General features: G+C 40.4%; 1 protein-coding gene across 13 annotated transcripts in view; it reads right to left on the bottom strand.

Annotated features, from left to right (window-relative positions):
• CELF2 (CUGBP Elav-like family member 2) overlaps nucleotides 1-23,882 on the bottom strand; it is a 379,996-nt gene that overhangs the window by 123,459 nt on the left and 232,655 nt on the right. For 11 of the 13 annotated variants that reach the window (XM_030016268.2, XM_030016264.2, XM_030016265.2 and 8 more), the window contains one exon: nucleotides 14,237-14,433. In XM_030016268.2, coding sequence (XP_029872128.1) covers nucleotides 14,237-14,433 — 197 coding nt within the window. Of the gene's footprint in view, nucleotides 1-14,236; nucleotides 14,436-14,602; nucleotides 14,790-23,882 lie in introns of those variants that run through there. The other 2 variants (XM_030016275.2, XM_041123928.1) reach the window with 2 other exon arrangements.

Raw genomic sequence — 23,882 nt, 5'->3', positions numbered from 1 at the left:
ACCCACAGTTTGAAAGCCTGGTCCCTTGACAGGCTTGGTTTGGCAAGTGTAGGAGAAACACTGTTAGATGAGAAGAAAAAAAGAAGAAAAAAAAAAGGGAGAAGTAGGCACATTCCCTTCTCCTACTCACTCTCCAATGGTCTTTGTGCTATTTTCTTTTAAATCTTATTTAAAATTTCAGCCCGTTACAGTAAGATCAGCAAGAACAGATCTTTGCTTCAATAAAGATGCACAAAGCCCTTTTTGTTGAGGACATGGGTCCCAAACTCTGGCGTCTGGGCTGTGCAGCTTTCAGTGCAGGCACGCTTTCAATCCTTCTTGTTCATCTATGCCATCAGCGTTTCAGGACAAAGATCATTTTACCAATCTGTTTGTACAGCATATTTTACAATCTGTTACGTGCATCTGCAATACAAACAGCAAATGATAATAAGAGCATGTGGACGAGACTGGAGCCCCAGATTTCGGGTCCCTTTGTTATCTGTGGCGCACGGACCCTGATCCACAGCGGAGGCGGCTGCACTCCTGACTTGCTGCATGCACACAATGTACCATGGGCACTCTCTGTGACATCTAAATATTGTATATTCCCTATAAAAAAATCCCCAAATGTTGGGGTTTTTTTCCCCCCTTCCTCCTATTTCAAGGGAGTCATTCAAAAGTTAAACCCATGACCATACCAATGAGAATGAGACATCAAATTACCTTTTGTAATATCCTCCTTAAATACAACACAAAGCCATGAAACTTAGAGAGAAAGAGGAACAGCTCATGCCAGATGCTACCTAACGAATGTTCAATCATAAATGCTCCATACAAATGTATGAAAAAAAATTCCCTACTTTTAAACAGATTGTTCCCCCAAACCACATCTGGCTGCAACAGTAATAATGTTTCTCATCCTTACTAAATATTTGTCTTTTTATTTTTTTAAGATAGCAAGCACTTCTGACATTTGCTGCACAGAACATCGCACTCTCACTCCTTGCAGCACAGATTGCTAGTCTGCTGCTTTACATGCTCTTTTGTGAACTGAGACCTTGAATATTTTCACGGGGGAAAAGCAGATCAATGATTTTTTAAGAGAGCTAAACAATTCCGTATAATGAACATCAGTTGACATGGGCAATTACTCTTTCTTTTTCCCCCAAAAACAAAAACACAAAAACAAAGAGGAGATTGTAACTCCTTTGAATGGCATGTGCCTTACTGATTGTACCAGAATGTCAACTGCATACATAAACATGGGTGGGTGAAGTTCAGGAGTGACATGTGGATCATTAAAATGTAAGATGCGTAGGTGAATAAAAACTTCTGCCATTTGATTCGGCCAACAATAAAGAAAGTTGCTGTAGAAAGTATTCCACTGTTTCCCAATTTCCATAAAAGAGCGGTTCAAACCCTTTTTTCTTTGTTTTTGTTGCTGAATGAATGGAGAATAAAAGATTTTTTTGCTAGATTTCATGTATTTGCTTTTTAAAGAATGCATATGAAAGGAAAATAGAATAATATCAAACATAAAGGAGACGCATACATCAGTGGTATTTTTGACATTCAAAAATATTCTGCAAAAACATCCAATACATCACATTTTCTCCTTAATGGCTAGAACATAAGAGCAGAGTAGGAAAACTGCGGATATCTTTATCACTGACTTGAAGCATGTCTCTGGCTATGTCACCATGTTTCCATGCGTCTGAGTTTTCCATTTATATAACGTGAATATGTTAACGCAGTTTATTTGCATTTCTGCTTTTATGTAGGAAGTCACACAGAAAACCTACCTGGATCTCATTGTGGCATCTCCGTATAATGCAAGAGTGAGAATCCTGCATTAATAACAGCATTAAAAATAGCACCAGGATTATTCAATGAAACCCCTCTGCCATCACGATCGGTTACGGGTCTTACTAGCGGAGGGCTCCGAAGCCCCAGCGCGGCTCACCCCGACACCCCTCCTGTTGTACACCCCGACTCGCGCTCGGGCTGCTCGTCTCCACCGCTGGTGCAGCCCTTACACACAACAGCTACACTCGAACTAGGAAGGACACTTGTGCCAAAATCACACCTTCGTTAGACACTTGGAAAACCATCTGTAAGAGGAATCTCCACAAACAGCTTTCTTAAAGGGCTCCGTGATTACGCGCTATGTACACACACCGATACCTGTGCCTAGCTTCAAGCCTATTCCTATTCAGTAAAGCAGCAAAGCACATGCCTTAACTTTAATCACTTGCTGAAGTCATCAGGACTGTGTGCTTAGTTGAACAGGGGTCTTTATGAGCCAAATATTATTCTTAGTAATAAGGAGACCTGGCAATACACTAGACGGAGCATTTGATAGTAAGTAACATTAATTCAATTAAATCCTCTTAGAGCATACACTCTCCAGCTAATGTAGTTTACAGTGAAATTTTCTCCGGCACTCATTTAAATATAATTGCTGCACTTATCTTGTCATGAGGAAATTTCTGAAGGTTACTTGTACTGTGCATGTGTAAACCTACAAGCTACGCTGACCTTTAGTTGTGAGATTTTTCTGAATTACTTAAACCGCAGCATCTAAATAATGATGATGATGATGATGATGATGATAATAATAATTTCCTACTTTCACACAGCACCTTTTAACTCAATATATACCCAGGCAAGAACTAGCAAGCAACAAAGCACAGAAAGGCATTCCATGCTAACAGCTCAGGACTGGAAAGGGAAGCTAACACTATTGGAAACGTAAAGACTGGGAGATGACACACTCAGAAAGCAGAATTTTGATAGAGTGTTTTGCTCAATTCTTCTGAAAAACACGAAGGGATACTCTATGGGGATAATTTCTTACTTACCTTTCACATACAGGCAGGCATTATTAATAGCTATGGGGCACTCCAGCATAACGCTGAGGTATCACCTTCTGTCTGAATCAGAAAAGAGGTTCACATCTATTGACCCACTTGACTGGTTTTGGTGACACTCCCAGGTGCTTTCCTGTAGGTAGCCCAGTGATATACTGGAAAGCAGCCTAAATAATTTGCAAAACTGGAAGCTGGGAGGTGTCAGTCAAAAAAACCTCAACAAACAAACAAAAAAAATCCAACCCCAAAGTAAAACTTCCATGTCCACAACTATCCATAAATCTAATATCTTGAGAATTTAATGAAATATTGGAAGGACAGGTCTAGAGATAGGAAGAGAAACCTGCTGAGCATGATGGAAACAAGCATTTTGGAAATTCCCACCTATACACAGTGGATGTTTCAGATGTTTACCTTGTCTGGTAAACCTTCCCCTACAACTCTATTGTAGGCTCTTTTTCTCGTCTTCTCTTTCTCACCACAACGAGAAGCACCCTCAAATTAAAGATCACCTCCATTTTTCCCTTTAAAAATAGGAAAGAAATAGTACATTTTGGGCTACTTGGGCAGTGTGCACCAAGCAGAGCGTAACCAAGCAATCCACACTTAAGTGCTGACGACCATGGGAGGTGAGAAATGCCATGTCTGAAGGGGAAAAGAAAACTTCTCGGGCCACTCAACCTCCGCCCTGGACTCAGCATTGCAAAAGCAAACCCTGCTTCTTAGTTTTTCCTTCTCTGTACATGTGGACAGGTGGACATTTGTAAGGGTGAGAAACATTTGACATAATTATGCCTATTTGGCCATCAAGGCTCTCCAAGGGTTTATTTTTTTTTTTCCCAGTATTAAATAAAAAGAGGGAAGCAAAGACCTTGCTCTCCCTATTTCCATCGTCCTGCTCAAACTCAGATGCCTGTCACATTAAGAAACATCAAGCGATTTCGTTCAGCTCTTACGGCACACAATAGCAGACGTTCAAGGGAGAATGTGGGACTGCAAAGCATTTTAAAACTCTTAAATAAAATGTGGGCTACAGGAGGCTCTCATTCAGAAGTAACATTTTCCCTTCCACAGAGAGTTCCCCCACGCTCCAGTGAAGTGAATTAAAATTGACACTGAGAAAAATCTAATTGAGCCAGAGACAACACAACACTTTTCACTATAGAAACTGAAGCCCCGGCAGAATTACTCGGGTTAATATAGTCCATTTTAAATCTACAATGATTTTTATATCCCATGATCTGCAAATAATAAAGGAAACCTGTTGTTTAATACTCATTGTTTTAATTAGGGGGGGCATCGGAAGAGTGGGAGCTGGTGCCTATGGGTCTGCTCCACACTCGTTTTCTAACTGCAGTCCTCATCAGATCCGATTAATACGTGAATAAACTAACGCAGATCTCACCTGGGCAGTGTTAACATAACAAAATCTTTGTATCAACCAGCTCAGGGATTCAAGCACTGAGAATGAAGGGAGCAGATTTGATTTAGGCAACACAACAATGGCACAGGCAGAACGTTACTCTCTGCGTGCTCAAAGTGACTCAAAAATTTTGGGAAAAGTCTCCCCAGGCCTCTGTATCTCACTCCTTCCAGCTGGCAAAAATTGAGCGATGATATTTGTCTCCCTTTGCAAAACACTTGGAGATCTACGGCTGAAGCAGCAGTGCTGCTCCTTACAGTGCCGCGCTCATCCTTGCAGCTAAAAAGTTTCGTGCAGTACATTACACTAATCTACTCCCTACTGCGGTACAGCTCCCTAAAATTGCAATTGAAAGCATGACATCTTGAGCTACTAGGACAGTTTAATTATTGTTTGAAACATAAATTTTCCCAATTCAGTTAGGCAAATAAAAGACATGGTGTATTAGAAAACATCTTCCATCTCTTTCCAGCTCGTCTTATTCTTCTAAAAGTATGCATGACTCAGATGTAGTAGTTATTTTAAATTAAAACCACAAGGTAGTAGACACTGAAGTTTTTTCCTCCACAAATAATAATGAATTTATGCACCACAGAGTTTAATCTGCAGAGTGAAAGTCTAACATCCCACTTAAAACTGCATACTCATGGGCATAGATTAGACAGTAATTAGGTTCAGTGAAAAACTGAAAAAATCCACTGGAAACATTCAAATTTAATTTATTCACTGCCTTGTCTCAGAGTGTTTTTATAAGCAATTAGAAAGACACAGATTCCTGAAAATGCCTTCTTCCCTGAGATAGATGGACCAGGAGATTTATACGGCATACGCAGCCTTCCACCCACAGCTCACTGGCTTGAGTTAAGCTCAAACCAGGCTTAGAAGCCACTACCAGACTTTATCCTTAGGGAGTGATTTGCTATGCTTTTGAAATATGCTGATGGTTACAGTGCACTATGGAAATGACGTCTAAAAAAAAGTAATAGTACCACTGGCACGGCACACCCTTTCCCGGCAACTGTATCACCGAAGTCTGACACTGAGTAGGTTATGGGTCCTACCAGACCCAAAGCATGTCCAATACTGTCCTCTTGCCACCCTGCTCCAGCACAAAATACAGGGTGACAAGGTCTGGCACAGGGAAGATGGAAGTAATGAACTAGTAATTAATTTACACTGCAAATGCTACACATATATCCATTTTGTAACGTATTTCAAAGTGATAAACAATAACAGACATCCTTTCAAAGCCTTCCTAGGGTTTAAATTTCACATTAAGAACTAACAAAATTGATGGCGTATTTATGCTAAAACATTTTACATGGTCTTTAGCTTTTTATTGTGACCCATCATTGTAATATTTACGTGTCTCTCACATCATCTCAGCAGTGGCAGAGAAATTCTCACTGCCTTGGAGTCTCTTCTTCTGTCTTTCAGTGAGCAAAACTTCTTGCATTGTGCGTTTTAATTTGAGGCTTTTATTTATTTGTGCATATGCGTGCACAAGCACTTGTGCATGATTTTAGTGGGGTGACAGGAGCAGAAGATGAAAGCAATAAAACACCATTCTTGCAATGGAAATGAGAGACTTGGAAGCTGCAGTGCAGCTGAAATACATGCTTATAAGGCTACTCCCCAATTATACTTAATTTTTGACATTGCTCAGTTGTCAAATGTTTTCCTCCTTTGAGCTCCATGCCAAAGCACGTGAAGATTTCAGACTGGTTCTCAAATCCTTTGCAAAACCTCCTTCTATGTTATGAGCAAATGATTCAAACATTAGAACTGAATAGAATTAGAAACACTATATAATAAAAGAAGGGTTGTGAGGTTTTTTTTGAAACCATTGTTCTTTAACAAAAACACACATCATTTTTTATGTGGCAAGCAGATAAATATTGTATGTTTATTCATTTAATAGAAAATTGGAAGAGGAAAGAATTTCAGTGCTACAACAATGTCATAAAAAGATCGAAACTCATTGATGTGAGCTTTAATATGCAACTGAAGAAATTGAATACTATAAATCTCAAACTGACAGTATCTGGCACTGTTACAGAGGTATATATCTTAAATGTAGGCACCAATCTTGAAAATACTTAAACATGCATGTGATTTTATGTCTGAGTATTATATCCATTGATTAATTCCTGTGTGCAAGTGCGTGCATGACTTGACTTAGATTTTTCCATGCATTACAATTTTTGCCTTTGAGATTATATATTTGAGAGACCGAGGTTTGGCATATTATTCAGATTCAACAATGCAATTTGATTAGCTGTTTTTTTCAATTTTATTGACAGTTCAGGCTGTTTTAACTGCCTGCCTATGTGGTTTTTTCTGATGTAATGATGGCATTATGAAAAACAGATTACCCATTTATATTTTAAGAACGTTTGGGATATTTTTGTACAGTTGTTGTAAAATATTCTGTAGGTAAATGCTGGCTGGTGTGCTGAAGAAGTCAACATTATGGCAAAGAATTGCCTGCCTTTTTTAACTATTGTGCAAAATATTCTTTTCCAGCATTGTCTTGACAAAAACCCACTATTGTTTAAGCCCCCTAACTCAATCATTAGCCTTCAGTTGTTTTTAAATATAATTAGAAAAAAAAAGACAGACATATCCCTTCCTTTTTGGCTATCTTGTTTTTCCTGAACTGTCAGGAAAACTGAACCCCTATTTTCACCTGTATTTCTGGAGTTGTTGAACGTACGTGGAAAGCGCTCTGATTTTATTTCATGCCTGAACTGAAGCTCAAACATCCCTTTACCTAACTTGCCTCTTCCCCAAGTGTTTATCAGACACGAACATTAGAGATCAATTAAGAAAACCACAACTGGAATATGAAGTCCTACACTTCTAATGGCTGGTCTGCATTTGGGTTTTCTATCAATTTAACTAAACCAATTCATGTAGTTAAAGTTTATGCACTTTTTCTGCATGGATATAATTAGTAATGTGCTTATACAGTCTTAGCTTAATTTTGAAAATTCATATACAGTTGTAAATCATAGTTAAGCTGCTACAAAACTGCAACCAATGAGCCCCAAAGCGATCTACTTTAATCCCTTAGAGATGTGTTATTTTTATGAATTTCTTACAGCAACACCTAGAGCCCTCATTTCTGGACCAAGCCCCCACTGTGATAAATACTGTAAAAACATGGAGTGAAAAGATGCCTTAAAAAAAAAAAAAAAAAAAAAAAAAGCTTAATTCTGCTACAGCTCCAGTCATTCACATGCTGTATATAGGAACTTCAGAAACAAGGCTAAGGAAGGTTTTAAGTGCTATCTCCCTCTTTAAATACTACAACCAAGAAACACTCTCTACCCAATCCCCCCAACATCCTCTACTCTTCCTGTTTTGCAGTCACAAACTCCCACTCCTGATGCAGTATCTTCACAAATATCTTCCACTACTTCTGCACCGTCTTGACTGGGTTGGGTTTGCTGTGATACTTTTCAGTGTTAAAGGGGACTGACTTTCTTGCCATGGTCAATGATGGGAATATACAGTGAGACTGATTTATGTGGGCAACAGGTTTGCAGTCAAGTACACGATGGGACGTTATCCTCATCTGCTCCCCCTCTTCAAAGCCATGCAAAAATATCAGGGGTCATCAGAAATCTCAGACCCTCCGCATGCTGGACATAGATAAGCCACTGTCAGCTGTGTCCACCGCAGCCTTGGCACCTCATCCTGCTTTCGCGCTGAAACTGTACTGGGACGTGGAGAGCAGTCATGTCACATACTGCTCCGGATGCATTATTTCAAAATACTAAATGGAAGCAAGCAAGAGAAAAGTTTCTTTTGGAACTTTTCTTACTGCTACTTCTGGAAGACCATTCTCTGCTCTGCAAGTGGAAGAAAAAAGTTTGACTTAAGAAGTTGGATTTTTTTCTGTTGGCCTGCTGTTTCTCAATCTTAAGTCTATGCTGTGCAGTCCCTGGGTTTAATATTAATTGAAAGAGCTTATCTATTCCTGCCTTTAGTATGCTCTTCAACACACTGCAGAAACTTCAATTGTATCCCCTTATAACTTTTTCTTTCCAAACCAAGGTACAGTCCTGTATTCTTCCTCAGCTTTTCCCCTTTTAGCTGTCTTGTAAGTCAATGCTTGAAGCCCTTTACAAGTTAACCTTCTTAGACCTTTTACCATGGCTTAACCCTTCCTGACTTCATATAAAATCATGCTGCTCTTCTCTGGACCTCTGCCTTTTTCTATAGAATGGTACTAAATATTGGTAACTGTAGTTTAAACATGATCAAAAAAATCCTTCTTTTAGTGGTACAGTATTTCCTTGAAAGCTATGTTCAATGCTTCCATTTATACAGCTTCGCTTTTTCTGTGCCTTTTTGACCATACGGATACAAAACATCATGTCAGTCCTTTTATGATATGTGCACTCTTCAAATCCTCTCCTGCTCTCGAATCTTTGAAAAATATACTCATTCAACATATTTGTTCACTCAAAACTCAGATTTACTCTTCTTGCTCACCGTTCTTTTTACCCAGCTGAATCTCTTTGTATTGGATTGTTTTCTCCAGGTTATCAGGTGGCTTCGCCCCCATCCAGTCCCTTCTGCATGATCCAAAAAGTTGGATAACAACTTGGTGGTTCATTCTGTCAAAGCCATTTACATAGAGAGTGAAAAAGTATTGATCTCCAATAGCAGTCCCTGTTGCACTCCAATCATCATCCCCTCTCCTCCCCTGGCCCGTAACCTCTCCCCATTCTAATCTGCCCTCGATCATCTAACCACCTCCTTTCTCCATTTGAAAATGGGCCCTTCTCTGCTTCACCAGCAACCGTATGTATTAGTCTCCTGTGTGACGCTGTGTGAAATGCCCCTGGGAAATCCAGCTTGATTATATACACAATTTCACACCTGTCCACCTTCAGAGAAAGCTCTCGAAAAACTCCAGCAGATTTGTCGAATAAGGATTACCTTTTATAAAAATCAGCTCACATCTATAATATATTTTATAATGCTACTTATAACCCATAAATAATTATAGAATTAAAGTTCTTTAAGGTTTAAATTTAAACACCCTAAAGTCAGAAACTGAAAGTTAAAAACTCAAATTTATCGTTTGCTCTCCCTCCCCACTGTACTTGTATCTAACAGCAACATCGGGCTTTTGCCAGTCTTTCTTGTGTGAAACTTCATATAGTGCACAAAGCACCTGCTAAAAAAAGTATGCAAGGCACTTTTTCATTCAGTGCATGAAAGATTTCAAGTTTGCGATTGTAACAGAAGATCTCTCAGCCATGATCACTAAAATTTAGCCTAGAACACACATGCATAATGGCTGTGGTCCCAAGCTCTGCATTTTTGACAGCATATGTGCTCATGATGCAACTCACCCGATCTGAAAGCTAAGCAATGTTCACGTGGAACTGTGAGAGCATGCAAAACACAAAATAAATCAAAATATGTAGAGAAACCCCGACTCCTGGAGCGCTGGCTGAAGGGAGCTTTTAAAGAGCATCTAAAATAGTTTTGCAAAACACAATGCATTGAAATTGCTTCCAGGAGCAGGAGTGTGCAATCGGCTGAGCAGTGATGCAAGGGCAGGCAAGGAACAGTTGGTTAACGTCTTTGCTGCTGATTAGGACAGTCAGGATGGGTTTGTGTGACAAGCGGAGTGCCACAGCTCTGCTCCTGTGCAGGACTGCCCGAGTTCCCTTTTCTCCTCTGCCACGCAGAAAATGGGGCACGGTGAGCAGGGACACGCTGGAGGGGAGGAACCATCCCTCCTACCTGCACAGAAGTAATTCCGAAGGGCTAAACTGTAGCCAAAATGGTACCGAACCAAGCCAGATAACTTCTGCCTCCTATATGCCTTGCCCATCGGGTCTCTCCTGTATGCAGCAGATGAACGCCTCATTATCAGATTCCTCTGCTTGCTTCCCGGTAGACTTAAATTACCATGTTAAATAGGATAATAATAAACACTGGCCTTTAACTACAGCACATCCTTGTTCACTCAGCAGCTTCCCTCTAATCTGATAAAGGGTCTGTAAAAGGCTACAAGGAAACACGGAGTTAGTTGTTATACGGGTGCCTCTCCCCTGCTTTCTGCAACGCGATTCCTACGGCAGCACAAGCAGGCTCAGGCTCACAAAGCTGGTTTAGGGGACCTTGATCCCTACAAGAATTAACAGGTATCAAAACCGGGGCAAGGTACCAAAAGGACATTGTGGATCTGGCCCAAGACTCTTCTGCTGCATTTCAAAAGGCAAAAGTAGCCCTGTGCCATCTGCTTGCTTCAGCACTCGGACTCCGAAACAAAAGCAGCCAAGGAAATCTTTCCGGCTTAGGAGAACAGTGGGGAAGAAGAGAGATCTTGGTGGCAGTGCAGAGTGCCTTTGCATAGAGCTGGCTGTATCTGAGGCATTACAGAAGCTCTCTTTAACAACCACTCTGAAAAAAACTCATCTATCCACCCAGAATAAATTATATAAAGGGAGAAAGCTGGAATGGGAACAGAGATGGCTGATCTGCCTAGACTTTGAATCCCCTTAGCCCCCAGAAGCTGAGAGTGCCATTTATTTCAGTGTTACAGGATTTCCTGCCCCCCCCCCCTTTTTTTTTATTTAGTTTACCTAATCCCCCGGATTTCTCTTGTTGCAGAAAGAGGAAAAAGCCTTACAAAACAACAGGGGATAAACACAAAGTCAAATTACTTTGCTGAGCTCTTTCACATATCCAAAAAAAAGCAGAGAACTGCAAACTCTGGAAAGCACAAGGAGTTTCCTACTGACAGAGGATATTCCAACCATCACCCATGGAAATGCAGCCATTCCTGCGGTTCCCAATTAATAAAGCCAAGTTTCAACATTTGCACTAGCAGCAATATATCTGTGGAAGTGAGATATCTTTCCTCTAGTTTTCCGAAGTGAGTAAAACTTGGCTTTCTACCTGTCTTCCTCCTCTTCCTCCAGCTTCAGCTTTGCAGAGCTGGCAAGCAATACAAAAAAGGAGGAAAGACATGAACTAGGCCGTCTGTCGTTGGAGGGTATGAAAGGCAGTCTTAATAACAGCAGGAGAGAGAGAAGCAGCCTATGGTTATTTTTGACAGAATCGGGAGAGACTCAGATTGCAGTTTCATGAACAGTTCATCAGAGAAAAATTCTGTCCAAATTGGAGAAGCCCCTTTGGCCAAGCTAACAGAAATACACAGCCCCTGTCTGGTAAGAGAGAAGTCTTTCAAAAAATCAAAATGCCTTTCTTCAAAGAACAAAACCAAACTGCCACCCCACCCCACCCCCCAGCCCCCGCATGGTGTAGTAACTGACTTGTAGTTTTGTTGTTGCAATTCATGGCTTGCAGAATATTCAGAGGAAATTTCTGGGTGATACCAGCCTGTGAATGTTCTGCATGACACACAGCCACAGCCATGCAATAAAATGAAAAATGGACTTTTTCCAGTGTCACCCGACCACAGGGTCCCCTTGATGCACTGTTCTGCAGAACTGGAGGTGATGGCAGGAAAATGTCTGGCATTACCCCAATCCACCCAGCTCAAATAAAATAAAAATGGTTGTTTCGTGTGGGTGTTTACAGAGAAGGAGAGCACGGAATTCAACCACACCTCCGAACAAAAAGTCAATACTCGGCTTCATTATCAAATGCCAATTAGATAGCACAGGTGAAGTATTTCTCATGTATCGTGATGACAAGACGACTATCAGACATTTTTCAGGGCAATTTTTTTTTTATTTGTTTCTAACAGTTTTAACAATCTCTCACACAGAATCTTTTGTGCTACTGGATTAAGAAAATAAAGATCATTCCTAGTCAAGAGATATCCAAAAGAAACTCAAGAGGTTTCTATATCTAGCAAACTTGCTGGCAGACTCAGCCAGGAGGAAGGGTAGAGCCAGCATGGAGATACACTCCTCCAAAGCTCCCAAGGGAAAAGCTGACCACCAGAGGAGCTTGCTGCTGTGTCAGGGAAATATAAGTCCGAAAGTTATTCTGCCTTTCTTGAGGATTAATTTCATTTACTCATTAAAACATATAATGACATAAAAGCATCATCTCTGCATGGCTGAAAAGAGTCCAAGCAAGAAAAAAACCAAAACCCAACCACCTTTTCAAAAAGAATATTGAAGATGGGGACTACAAGCCTTCATAATTAGTCTACAACGATTTGCATGACCTGTGTTTAATCCTTATGCCTTCCAGCTGCCTGACAGACAGGTACTGTATAATGGCAAACACTACAGAAACGGGAATCAATGGCTTTCTTCTGTCTAACCACAATATCATTCTCACTTCATTTACTGCTTAGTGGGAAGGCATTTCTGTGGCCCGGGAATCAGCTCTTTCTAAATGGACGAGTCTCAAAGTTCAGCATTTTAGTGGTTTAAACTAAGTAGGAGTTTGCTCATCCATAGCAGCCTGGACTGCAGAAAATCCAGTTGCTTGACCTCTTAATGCTGTCTTCTATCCAGCATTACAAGAAAAAGACAGTTGGTGAGGGCTCTGTGCTAACATAGCAGGGGGCTACATGCTACAATACATCAATCCTGGGGAATGGAGGGAGCTGGAAGCAGAACTACACTGAAACACTCCAACCAAAAATACCTTCTACTTCTGAAAGGAAAGAGCAATCTAGTACGGGGACTTGATTAGCAGCAAGGTATGGTGAGATGAACCCCCTCCCTGACATCGGTGTGACACCAATGCACCAAGTCTTTTAACCAGAAGCGATACATGCAAGCAACCCAAAATGAACTAATACCACCCACAGCACAAGACTGCTTAAATCGGGGCAGCAAAGAAGAGGCCGGTGAGAGGATCCTCTGCCCCGTACCACCGCAAGGAGGAAAGGCTGAGCCTTGGCAGTGCTTTGCACAAAAGCACAGGAGCACCCAAAGCTGTGCAGTGTGCCTCACGCAATAGCAGTCACCTCTCACGGAACTGGAAATCTCAAGAAAGTGCTGGTTTGCACTGCTAGTTAGCTGCTAGCCGACAAAATCATTTTATGATATTCTCCATAGCATGTGTGCTGTAAAAGTTTTTAGCAGAGTGGCAGGAGTGCAGTAAGAATGAATAACTATCTAGGAACCTTACAGCCAGGCACACAAGCATATCTAGTTATGCCTCCGAGCTGCACTAATTATTTGCAATGCTAGCAAAACTTTCATGTACCAAACCTGAAGTATAAATGAAAGTATACAACTATTTAGGGAGAAAAATGCATTCTGTGAAACAAAATATTAATTTTCAGTCTATGTGTAAGCATATGTTATACTTACATAGGTATAATAGAATTCTTACATGCCTAAATATGCATAGATATACAGTGAAAGAAAGCAATATAGTTAAGGACAAATACTTTACATGTGTACAGAAAAAATGCAGGAAGGAAAACCAACCCTTTCTTTTAGAAAAATACCAGTGCCAAAAATCCATCCTTTTACGTGACTGCAGAAAAGAAATCAGGTTTTGGAAAAAGGGCAGGGCAACTCTATATAGTAATTTTTATTGCCTCTGGAGCAATGACGTAGCAAGAGCCCACTGCTATCATTTCTCCCCTTTTGTATCCTTAAAATTATTCCCACCTGGGGTGCAAAGAGAGGAAATGAAAGGAAGTAGAAAATTATATTTGTCATGAGCTAATCCTGGGAAAGCGACTGCTCTGGTTTCCATGTTTCTTGGCAATGATAATTTAAACAAGGACAGCAATCTTTTGTTATTTTTTGCACAGTTGGAATGCACGCTTCCAGATAACAGACACTTAAACTGCAATTTAAGAAGAGGAGGAAGACAGTAATCGATAGGTATTCAGGAGTCCTCTCCTTTTAGGACTGCTGCATGGCTCAACACAGTATGCTTCAAAACAGACAGCCCAGATGCAAACGTCTTTGGAAATCCTGAAGGCAAGCAAGATCATCAGAAAAAAAAAAACAAATTGAAAGCAAAGAGAGCACAACTACTGTACCTTTACTTTGGGGAGGGTTCTGACTTCTGTCTCGGAGAACATTAATCTGGTAGACAGCTCCATAAGGCTCAAAAAGTTCTTTTAACTCTTTTTCCGACCATGAACGGGGAATCTGTCCAACAAACATCTTAATGGCATCTGGGTCTGGTTGGTCTGAATGATCCAAAGCTCCATTCATCTTGTTAGCTGTGCCGTTACTAGAAAGTGGAAAAGGAGATTAAAAAGAGAAGGCAAGTTAGGAGAGTACGCAGTTTTCATGTGCACTAGATGCAGAAGATGATGTCAATTGGCACAAAGCAGGAAGAAAAAAAAAATCAGTATTTAATTAATAGCATAAGTATTATGAACAAAAAACAATGTGATTACATTTTTCATTGAGTCTGGTTTTCTCTGCAGGCTGCTGCCTAATGTCATTACATAAGAAGCGAGCGGCACAACACAAACTGGGACTTTTGCATTTTAAAGCAGAGGATAGTTGCAAATAAGTGCAGATTTCTCTCCATGGCTGTTGTAAACAGAACTGCAGTGAATTCTCACTAAACTGGCTACTCGCAGAAATAAAGCAGTGCGTGTGTGTGTGTGTGTGTTTTGTAATAAAGTCACATGAAAGGAATATGAAACACTTGGCAATCTGTCAGATGACTAATGCAAGATGCCAGCGATGAATTTGCAGATTGTGTGAAGCATCCATGTGTGCATCAAATTAGTATGATATTGCCTAGAATGGAAAACACTCCAGCTATGTGGCTGGTTGCTGCCGATTAGTTGCCTACGCTCTTTAGAAAGGAAAAGCAGTCTGGAGAGCTCCAGTTTAAAGCACATTGTTTATTGCACCCTGGCGTAAGAAAAAGCACAATTCAAAAAGAGAAGGCAGTGGCAAAATTGTCTACTTTGTTGCAAAAATTAAAATGTTGCTTCAAAAAGTTTTTCTCCCTGCAAAAGGACATCAGATTTTTGAAATTTTTCACACCCTGTAAATTGTTACCCTATCTGATCACCAGATGTACATCTAAGTTCAAAACAACCACACACTTTTGCAGGGGAAAAGAACTTAGCAACAAAAAATAACTGCTCTGTGAGACGAGTGACATATTATGGTTTACGAAGACTTGTACTCTTATTAGGAAAACAAATCATTTTAAATACTGAACAAAAGTAAAAATACAAAACCCCCTCATGCTATTATTGATAATTAAGGACAGTAATTTCAACTAATTACTTGGCTAGAGATTCCATAAGTGGTGATAATTTTTGGATGCTTCAGTTTCAAGAAAGAACACTAATGAGACGCGACTTTTAGAGCATTCCCCCCATCTTTCCACTGGGGGAAGGAGAGAAATGGCCTGTGTTCAGCAATGTCGAAAGTTGATCATCGCAGAATTCAGGCATTTCAGAGCCACCTGCCACGTTCAAAATCTTGGCATTAATTACTATTTCTCCATTGATGATTGTTCAGGAGAGAATGCCCACAAGAGGACTTGGAAGAGCTCAAAATCTGTACAACCAGACAAAAATTGTATTTTACAGGAGAAAAAAAATATCTAAGAATGGCAAGAAAAAAAACAACCCTGTCCAATTCCCCTGTCTCACAGCTATAACCTGTGCAAAGACAAATTATTTAGTTTCATGTATTTCATCTCCTTGAAACATACTTCACCTGAACATATTAATATGCCCATATTAACTTTAGCACTCCCCCTACTTATGGCAGGAAGAAGAAAGTTATATTAAAGGCACAGTTTAAACCAACAACGTGAAGTTTGATCATCACTTGTGAAGTGTCTTCAACACAGATCAGCGGACAACAGGACTTATCACACTCGTTTATTAGACAAAATTCCTATTGATCCCAGTGGGAGTCTTGCCTGAGTAAGAGACTGAAAGATGTGGTCCAACCTTTTATATCACGTTTCATGCACAAATACCCTCTCTTGTCTTACATATGCTCTTCGTTTTGAAGATGTTCTACAGGTCACAAGCACACCTGGAGAAATCACGATTTCTCCAGGCCTTAGAAACTGCATTTTCCATACATACATAACACTTAAGTCGAACCAAACCAATCAACCAACTTTTGGTTCTTTGGAACCACCCCCCGCTCCCCCAAATCTCCAAGAAACAGAAAAACGCTGACTGACTCACTTGAATGATATGCCATGGGAACAACTATCAAGACCTTCATGGAGCAGTAGATACCTACATGACACTTATACCTCTAGAAATCACTGCATTCTTTCCAATTCCTATTCCTTCATATAAAACCCAATCTGTTAAACAACCTCCCTAGCAGGGAGGTAGAAAAATCCCTGATGCATAGCTTAAAATAACTAAGGAAAATGCTTACACGTTATTTTGGACCTGTAAAGACAAGAAAAGGTAGAAGCTTAGCTGCGTAGCCCCCAGCTTTGCCCTGGACTCAGTCAACTATATTCTTTCAGAAATAGGATTCATTCTTCCCTTCATTTCATTTGTTGTTTACATTAAAAAATTAATTGAGTTCATTTTTAAATTATGCCTTTCATCTATTCTCTCTGTTGGATCTGTTCTTTAAGAAATCCATATACAATTGCTACTTTAGCCCAAAATTACAGCAAAGGTCATATTTAATAAAGAATAACAAGTTTATTCCTTTACTTTTTCCTTTACCCAAACCACCTTTACCACCAGGAGCACCACAATTTCCATTGCTAAAAAGTCAATTTTTAGGAAACCACAAAACTGAACACTTCTACCTGTTTTCTTAGGTTAATGACCCCATTAGCACCAAGCTCCTGCTTTGAGCTCAAGGTTTAGGCACAGGCCAAGATTTCTTCTAATTCCACAAAATGTTTAAGCCCTTTCTTTACTTTGGTGGAACTGAAGTCAAATTACATTGATCATATTCCTGAAATGCTTTATTGGATAAAGACAGTTAAAGGCTCTGACTCCACGTGTAGGCTACCATACGCTGTGATGCAAAGCTCCGGGGGACAGGTTTTGTCACTGGCTGCCTGAATTAACTTGGATAAGTCATTAAAACTTCTCCAGACTAAATTCCACCATCCACTAACAGCTCTGCCAATCCGCTAACTCCTGCAGATTTAGGAAAAAACCAAGCATAGCTTAGACTTTTCTTTATAATCCTTCTCTACCACAAGGTAGGGGTTTCACTGAGCTGCCAACATTTTTGGGGGTTGATAGGCAAGTTCAGTCCGCAGAGAGGGCGCTTATTTCTACAAGCACAGCTGGGCTCCTTTCGAAATTGCATTTCCTTTGACTTCAGTGCAAACTAAGGCTCTCGAGCACCTCAGAGGAGGGATCCCGCTCTCACAGTCGGGGTTTTGAGGAGCACATGAGCACTGTTGCAGCAATGGCACCTGCAGTAGCATCCTCACCCAGCTTCGGCAGTAGCCATAGGACTACAGCCAATGCAGACAAACTGAACAAGCGAATAAAACAACAGAAAGATAACAATGGAAAAAAACCTCCCAATTTTATAGATTCTACAGATCTGATCCCTGCAGTGTACTTGAAGGCTCCACTGAGGAACACAACTGCACGGCACACCTGCCTGACAGTTCAGTTGTCACAGAGCTTGTTGGGTCAATACAAAATCCAGCCAAATATTCTTGATCCCTCACAAATAATGTCTGCTAAAGATGAATTCCCTTACCCTCTCCCAACCTTCGTCTTTACCCAATGGACATTACTGCTCTGCACCAAGACCTCTTAGTCGCCAACAGCTGCAGAGTTTTTGATATTTCTCTTTGGCAACACAAAGGCTCTCAGAGGAAGTGTCTCCTTCCTTCCCCCATTTTCCCCTCCTGCTGTACCCAAGAAATAACAAGGCAAAAGAAAAACCACGTGTGAAACTTTCCAAGAGGAGGCAAAGCAATTCTTGCGAAAGCTTAGGACTATTTCTTGAAAGCATGAGCGTACAGAGATAGCTGTGTCTAGGGGACACTAATGAGAACGGGATCCCTCGACAATTACTGTCAGTACCCAAATGATGACATACATTAAAAAAAAAATAAAAAATAAAAAATTAGATTATGTGGCTTGCTGTCACTACACCGCAGCAATCCTTCCCTCCATGGCCAATTTAGCCCATTGGACTCGGGGGTGACCCAGCACATCATCTTCACTGACAAGGTGTCATCCATATCGTAGAGAGTAGCCCGAGGGCAGAGATTAAGCCACTTGAGTCGCTGGCTGCTTGTGGTTGCTGCCAGAGCATCCTCTCTCTCAATTTGTGCCAATTTTCCTTTTAATAACCTAACTACCATTCCATCATTTCAGCAAGTTGACAGGGCCACTCTTTGAGGAGCTAGAGATTGTTTTAATATCACTGCTGCTTAAGCAGGAGCACCGGAAAAACCTAGTAGACGCCTTCTCTGTCTCTCCCATTCATATCTGTAATTACAGCAAGACTGCTAAAAGCGAACTGACCGCTAAGGAGAGAGAGGCAGACTTCAGAAATAAAGTCTGGATCAAAAGGGGCTCTCTTAAATTCATCACTGTTAAGAGCTTTGGCGTTAATCCATGTTCATTTCCATCAATGAACTAGGTGTCAAGCCAGGTGCTGAAAAACAGCTGTTAACGGGGACCAAACGGGTTTACGTGAGACCCATTTTTCAAATCTGTTTTTAACCCTGGCCAGAACCCTTCTCACTGTTCTGTTTTGGTTAATTCATGTCTCAACCCTCACCCTATTTTAGTGGTTTTACCATTTTGCTGGGGATTCGCCTTTTTTACGTTCTATGGTATAAGACATCTGTAGGAGAACATTGAACTCCCTCTAAGAGCCAACATAACAACAAGAGCATGATAACGAGCGGGTTCCAAGTGTAAAGACTACTAAATCCACCCCAGCGCAGAGGCATTTACTGGCATAAGGGCTTTACAGTAATAAATATTTACATCCGAGCTGCGGAGTCACTGCCAGGATATCACACAAGCTGACAAAAGGGACAACACCCGTTTGAAGGACTCCAACTGCTGTCAAGAGAGACAAACAAGCATCACCTTACCATACTCGAAAGATCATAATTGCTGGTTTACGAGCAAATTTTATCTGGAAGGACCCAGAAGAGCTTTATAAACTCATTGTTTAGAGAGGAATGACTTCATCGTAAGGTGACAGACGGCAGCTGTTTAATGACATGGAGCATTATCGCACAACAATTTCAGCCAGGAAGGGTAGAACAATACCATACCCAATTGAAAACTGCAGGGGGTTGCGATTTATAGACACAGAATGTAATTACCTAAATTGGATTTTGGCCAGCAAAATAAGGGCCAGAACCTCTGACAAACAAAAAAAGAAGCTGTTCCATATTTTTAAGCCATAAATGACCAGGTCTCTGTGTTTTGGGGGAAAAAAAAGTCATCTCCAGAAGCTTTCTGGCCCATCAGCATTTTCACAGCGCAGTTGCTCAAAAGCAGCTCAAAGGAAAGATGATGTTTCAAAAATCATTAACTGATCCTGCTGTAGTGTCTTGTACAGTTTTTGGCAGAACTATTAAACTCTAATAATACTAATAATTATTATTAAGTAACACATATCTGTAACAGCAGTTGCTAAATGAACCTGACATCATGCCCAATGAAGAAAGCAGCATACGGCAGGACGTCTGGTCCTATGCATGCAGTAACGTCTACAAAATAATTTTCTCCAGGCTTCCCTGCACCCATCTGCGGGGCTGACAACTGAGTAGCTATAAGACTCGCAGAGCTGCCATTCCGCTACACTTGAAGGCCAACTGCGATTGCAGGAGGGATACCGAAACTCTGAGCTCACAAAACATTCTCCCTTACTCCATCTTACAGACCCATAAAGCCTTTAACAAAGAGCTGAGCAATTCTTCATCCATCCAGCAGAGAGCAACCGCACTTGCACTCACACACGCACATTAACTACATGAACAATTCTGATGGCTTTTAATACCTGACATCCAACGCTCAGATTTTATTCTTCTCGGTAGCTAATAATACTCAAGTGCTTGTGTAAGCACTGAATGGTAAATGCAAAGGTTTTTTTCTTGTGTTGCCTCCACGTTGGCAGAAATTATCTGTAAAAGCATAATGTTTCTTAAGACAATGGAGCCCTTTTTACTGCTCTGATAATTTAAAATTCACAGTCATTTTTTTCTGGTGAAACCAGTGATTAGCTGTAGCTCAGCTTTGCTAACTCTCTCCATACATTAGGTCATACAAACTCTGGCAAACCATTGTTACTATAGGGGATACTTTTTTTCTGATTAATTCCAAACTTAGTACACATGATCACTTTAATGCCTTAAACGCAAATTTTAGGTAAAGTAAGGAGGTAGCATCCTGTCACAGAGGAAAAATGATTTGAAAATCTGGGGAAAAAAAAATAATTCCTACCTTGAAAAATATTTTGATAGGGAATAAATTTGGGCTGGGAGAAGGACCAGCACAGGGAAGTTACCTTTCAAGCAGGTAGGGTCAGACTGCATGATACTAAGGGCAATATGAATTGGAAAAAGTACTGAACAAAATGCATACTAGAGAAACATCAGAAGAGAGCTGAGCACATCTGAGATAAAACACATTATTTTTTAGAGGTATAGATGCAGATTCCTCATTAGTATCACAGGAAGAAATCAAGGATACAAAAAGAAATCATAATAAGAGCCACGTTAAAATGCAATTACCTTTTCAGCTCATGGTACACATTGGAGCACATACACTCCTTTGTGCTAAGGCTTCTTGACTTCCTAAAATTAGCACTCAGAGTTCTTCTCACCACAGCAAATGAGAAAGGGTCTGTCCCTACCTGGCTGCAACCTCCGCCGTGCTCATCGCTAAACATTCACCTCTAGAGGCTGGTGGCTCTTCAGGTGCTCAGCCTCTGTGTTGTTGCATCACCTCCATTACAAACCAGTTTGATTCAAAGCTGGGGTTTCAACCTAAAACCTGGATAACCCTTGTATACATGTTTAAAACTACCAAATGATGTTATTTTATTGTCCTGCTTTTGCTAATGCTTCCTAGAACTGTAGAGTCAAGCAACAGTAACTTTGCAAAAGCTTTGTACATCTGCTACATCACACCTTCAAAACAACCTTACATTCAAATACATCTTTTAAAAACAAAGACGTCCGACGTGTCTCAGACTGTCTCAACTTTTACTGTTGGTGTATGGACCTATTTTTAATCAAGCAAATTATTTTTTAGAACACACACTAGTACTTAATGATGTATATGTGCTGTATACAGACACGAGTGGAGTAACTCACACAAGTTAAAATATATGTAAACAAGAGAATGAATGAGTGCAGAAGTGAAGGCAAACAGGGAGAGGAAGAGGTTTGGTTTTTTTAAAGTCCTCTATTTTGGAAAACAATTAAATATCATTGCTAGTTCATCCAATTGTGGAAGCAAACAATTAAACACACCATCTGTACAGGTCTGAACTGGGCAGCATCTTTTTGTTTATGCTGATAAAACTCATAATGGTCTATTTTCAGTATCTTCAAGGATTTGCCTACACTGGCCTATAGATTTTACTACTCTGAAACTAGTAGAAGCTCAACAGCCAGTGACAGACACCTGCCCTTTAACGGCTGAAGGAAGCCAAACCCACCCCAACCTTTACCATTTGAGTTTGTTTCTCCTCTTCTTCAAGCATGGATGAGGATCACAGATTTCAGGGGATATGTGATAAGAATGTCTAAAATAAGTGTTTGGAGATCTAAACTAAGAGGCTATATATTAAGCCCCAGCCTTGTTCTTCTGGGTTCTCCTGTAGGCTTTGGGAATTAACTAGTTCAAGGCTAGATGAGGTCCACCAAGCAATAATGTTCTGCTACATAATGCTCAGCTTAGACAACCACCCAATAAGTCATTTTTGCTTTCTGGGCAGAATTTGTTCTGTACATTAAACCCTCAAACAAGATTGGGTCTGTCTTCATCAGGTTTAAGGTAAGTGCATTTCTAACTCTACGCAGCAGGAGAAAAGTACCACAAGAGTTAAGACATGTCTAATAAATACCTAAGTCATGAATTTTAAGTATCTGTTTTCTGTTGGCCAACTCCCAGATGGGCATCTGCACATCTGGTTTTGACCTGGAGAGCTTAGCATTAACAAAGGCTTCTAACTTAAAATTTTTCTGTCTCTAAACTAATTTCCGTTATGGCAGGAAGAGAACCCTGGCAGATCACCACAACTATGATGCTTGCGAGCAACAACTTACTGTTTCAGTCTTCTTGTGCTCCTCACCAACTTTTTCCTTTTTAATCTCTTTGGGGCAGAGGCTGTTCTTTTGCATAAATATCTGTGCTATGTCTAAAAGGGACTCAAATTGCAAAGGGGCTCTCTCTACATTACCGTAAGCTGGACAGTAACATGAGAGCACACTCATGCGGTTGCACAATTATATTATAGTTTTGGAGCACTGATTGATATAATTCTTCACATGAAGTTGAGTCTGAAGTAGCTGACTGCTCAGTATTAATGGTGTGGATTATTAATGCCTTGCTTTACTGATTACACATATTTGCAATGAAGCATACTTCTTTCTGTGTGGCAGGAAACATTTATCGGTATTACTTAAAAAAAAAAAAGTATTTGATTACACCCAAATGCTTATATATTTGTGACATGTCAACAACCAAATTAGAATAGTACCAGGCTTTTAAAATTCAGGACACGTAGGACCATCTGTTTTCTTGTCAACAACCTCAGTCTCTCTCTCCACATTCCAAACACTTACTGCTCCAAATTTACAAAGTCGTTACTCAATTCCCTTCTTCCTTTGCCCCTCAAAAAACTTCAAAGGCAGTAATGAAGGCTTCAAAACATTTTTTTTTTTACTTGATAATTAATGACGTGACTATTTCAGCAAGTTTTATGTCCAGGTTGGCAGTTATCTGCCAGTTCTTAGGAGGTTTGCAAGGACTTACCTAGTTTACGGCAAGCTGTGTCCTGGAGTTGGGGTTGGGGGGATGGAGGGCATGGGAAAGGTGTCCTCCAAACATTTGTTTTGAAACACAGCCATTTCTGTGTGCTAAAGTCAACCAGTTATTGCAAGAAGTAATTTACAGTCCAATGTATTTCAAGACTGGCACCCACGTGTGTACACACACGCTCGGACCTGCTCCCAGCTGAGCTCCACAAAGCGCAGGGAGCTATTTTCATGGGGCCCAAAAAGCGTATGTCCAAAGAGGGAGGCCAACGCCTCACGCCTGACACGGCTGCTTTACCTAAATAGCTTCCTTAAAAAGGGAATGGAAGATCACAGCACTGCTCATATTAAGGGCACAGCCAATTTCAGTTAGCTGTGCTTATTTATGTGAGATCTCAAATAGACAATTAAAGCAAGCTGTGACATTCAATTTTCTTACTTAAAACAAAATATCCTATCAGGCTCACCCATGCTCCCCCCTTTTACAATTCTGAATATAAGAAAAGATTATTGTACAAAGTGTGATGCAATTGTAAATTTAACAAGTTGAGCATCGTTATAACAAAATCCCCCTCAGCTCATTTTTTTTTAAGCCATTTCTTCATTTTTTTGACACCACATCTGGCATATAGAATACAGATGATCATTTGTTTATATATCTGTCTAAATGCCTTTCCAAACACAGCCAGATGGAGCCTTTCAAAATCAAATTAATTTCAGATTAATTCACTCTG

Source organism: Aquila chrysaetos, chromosome 5 (assembly GCF_900496995.4).
Source record: "Aquila chrysaetos chrysaetos chromosome 5, bAquChr1.4, whole genome shotgun sequence".
Lineage (NCBI taxonomy): Eukaryota > Metazoa > Chordata > Aves > Accipitriformes > Accipitridae > Aquila > Aquila chrysaetos.
Note: the sequence above shows the minus strand (reverse complement) of the source record. Positions and strands in the feature narration are given on the sequence as shown.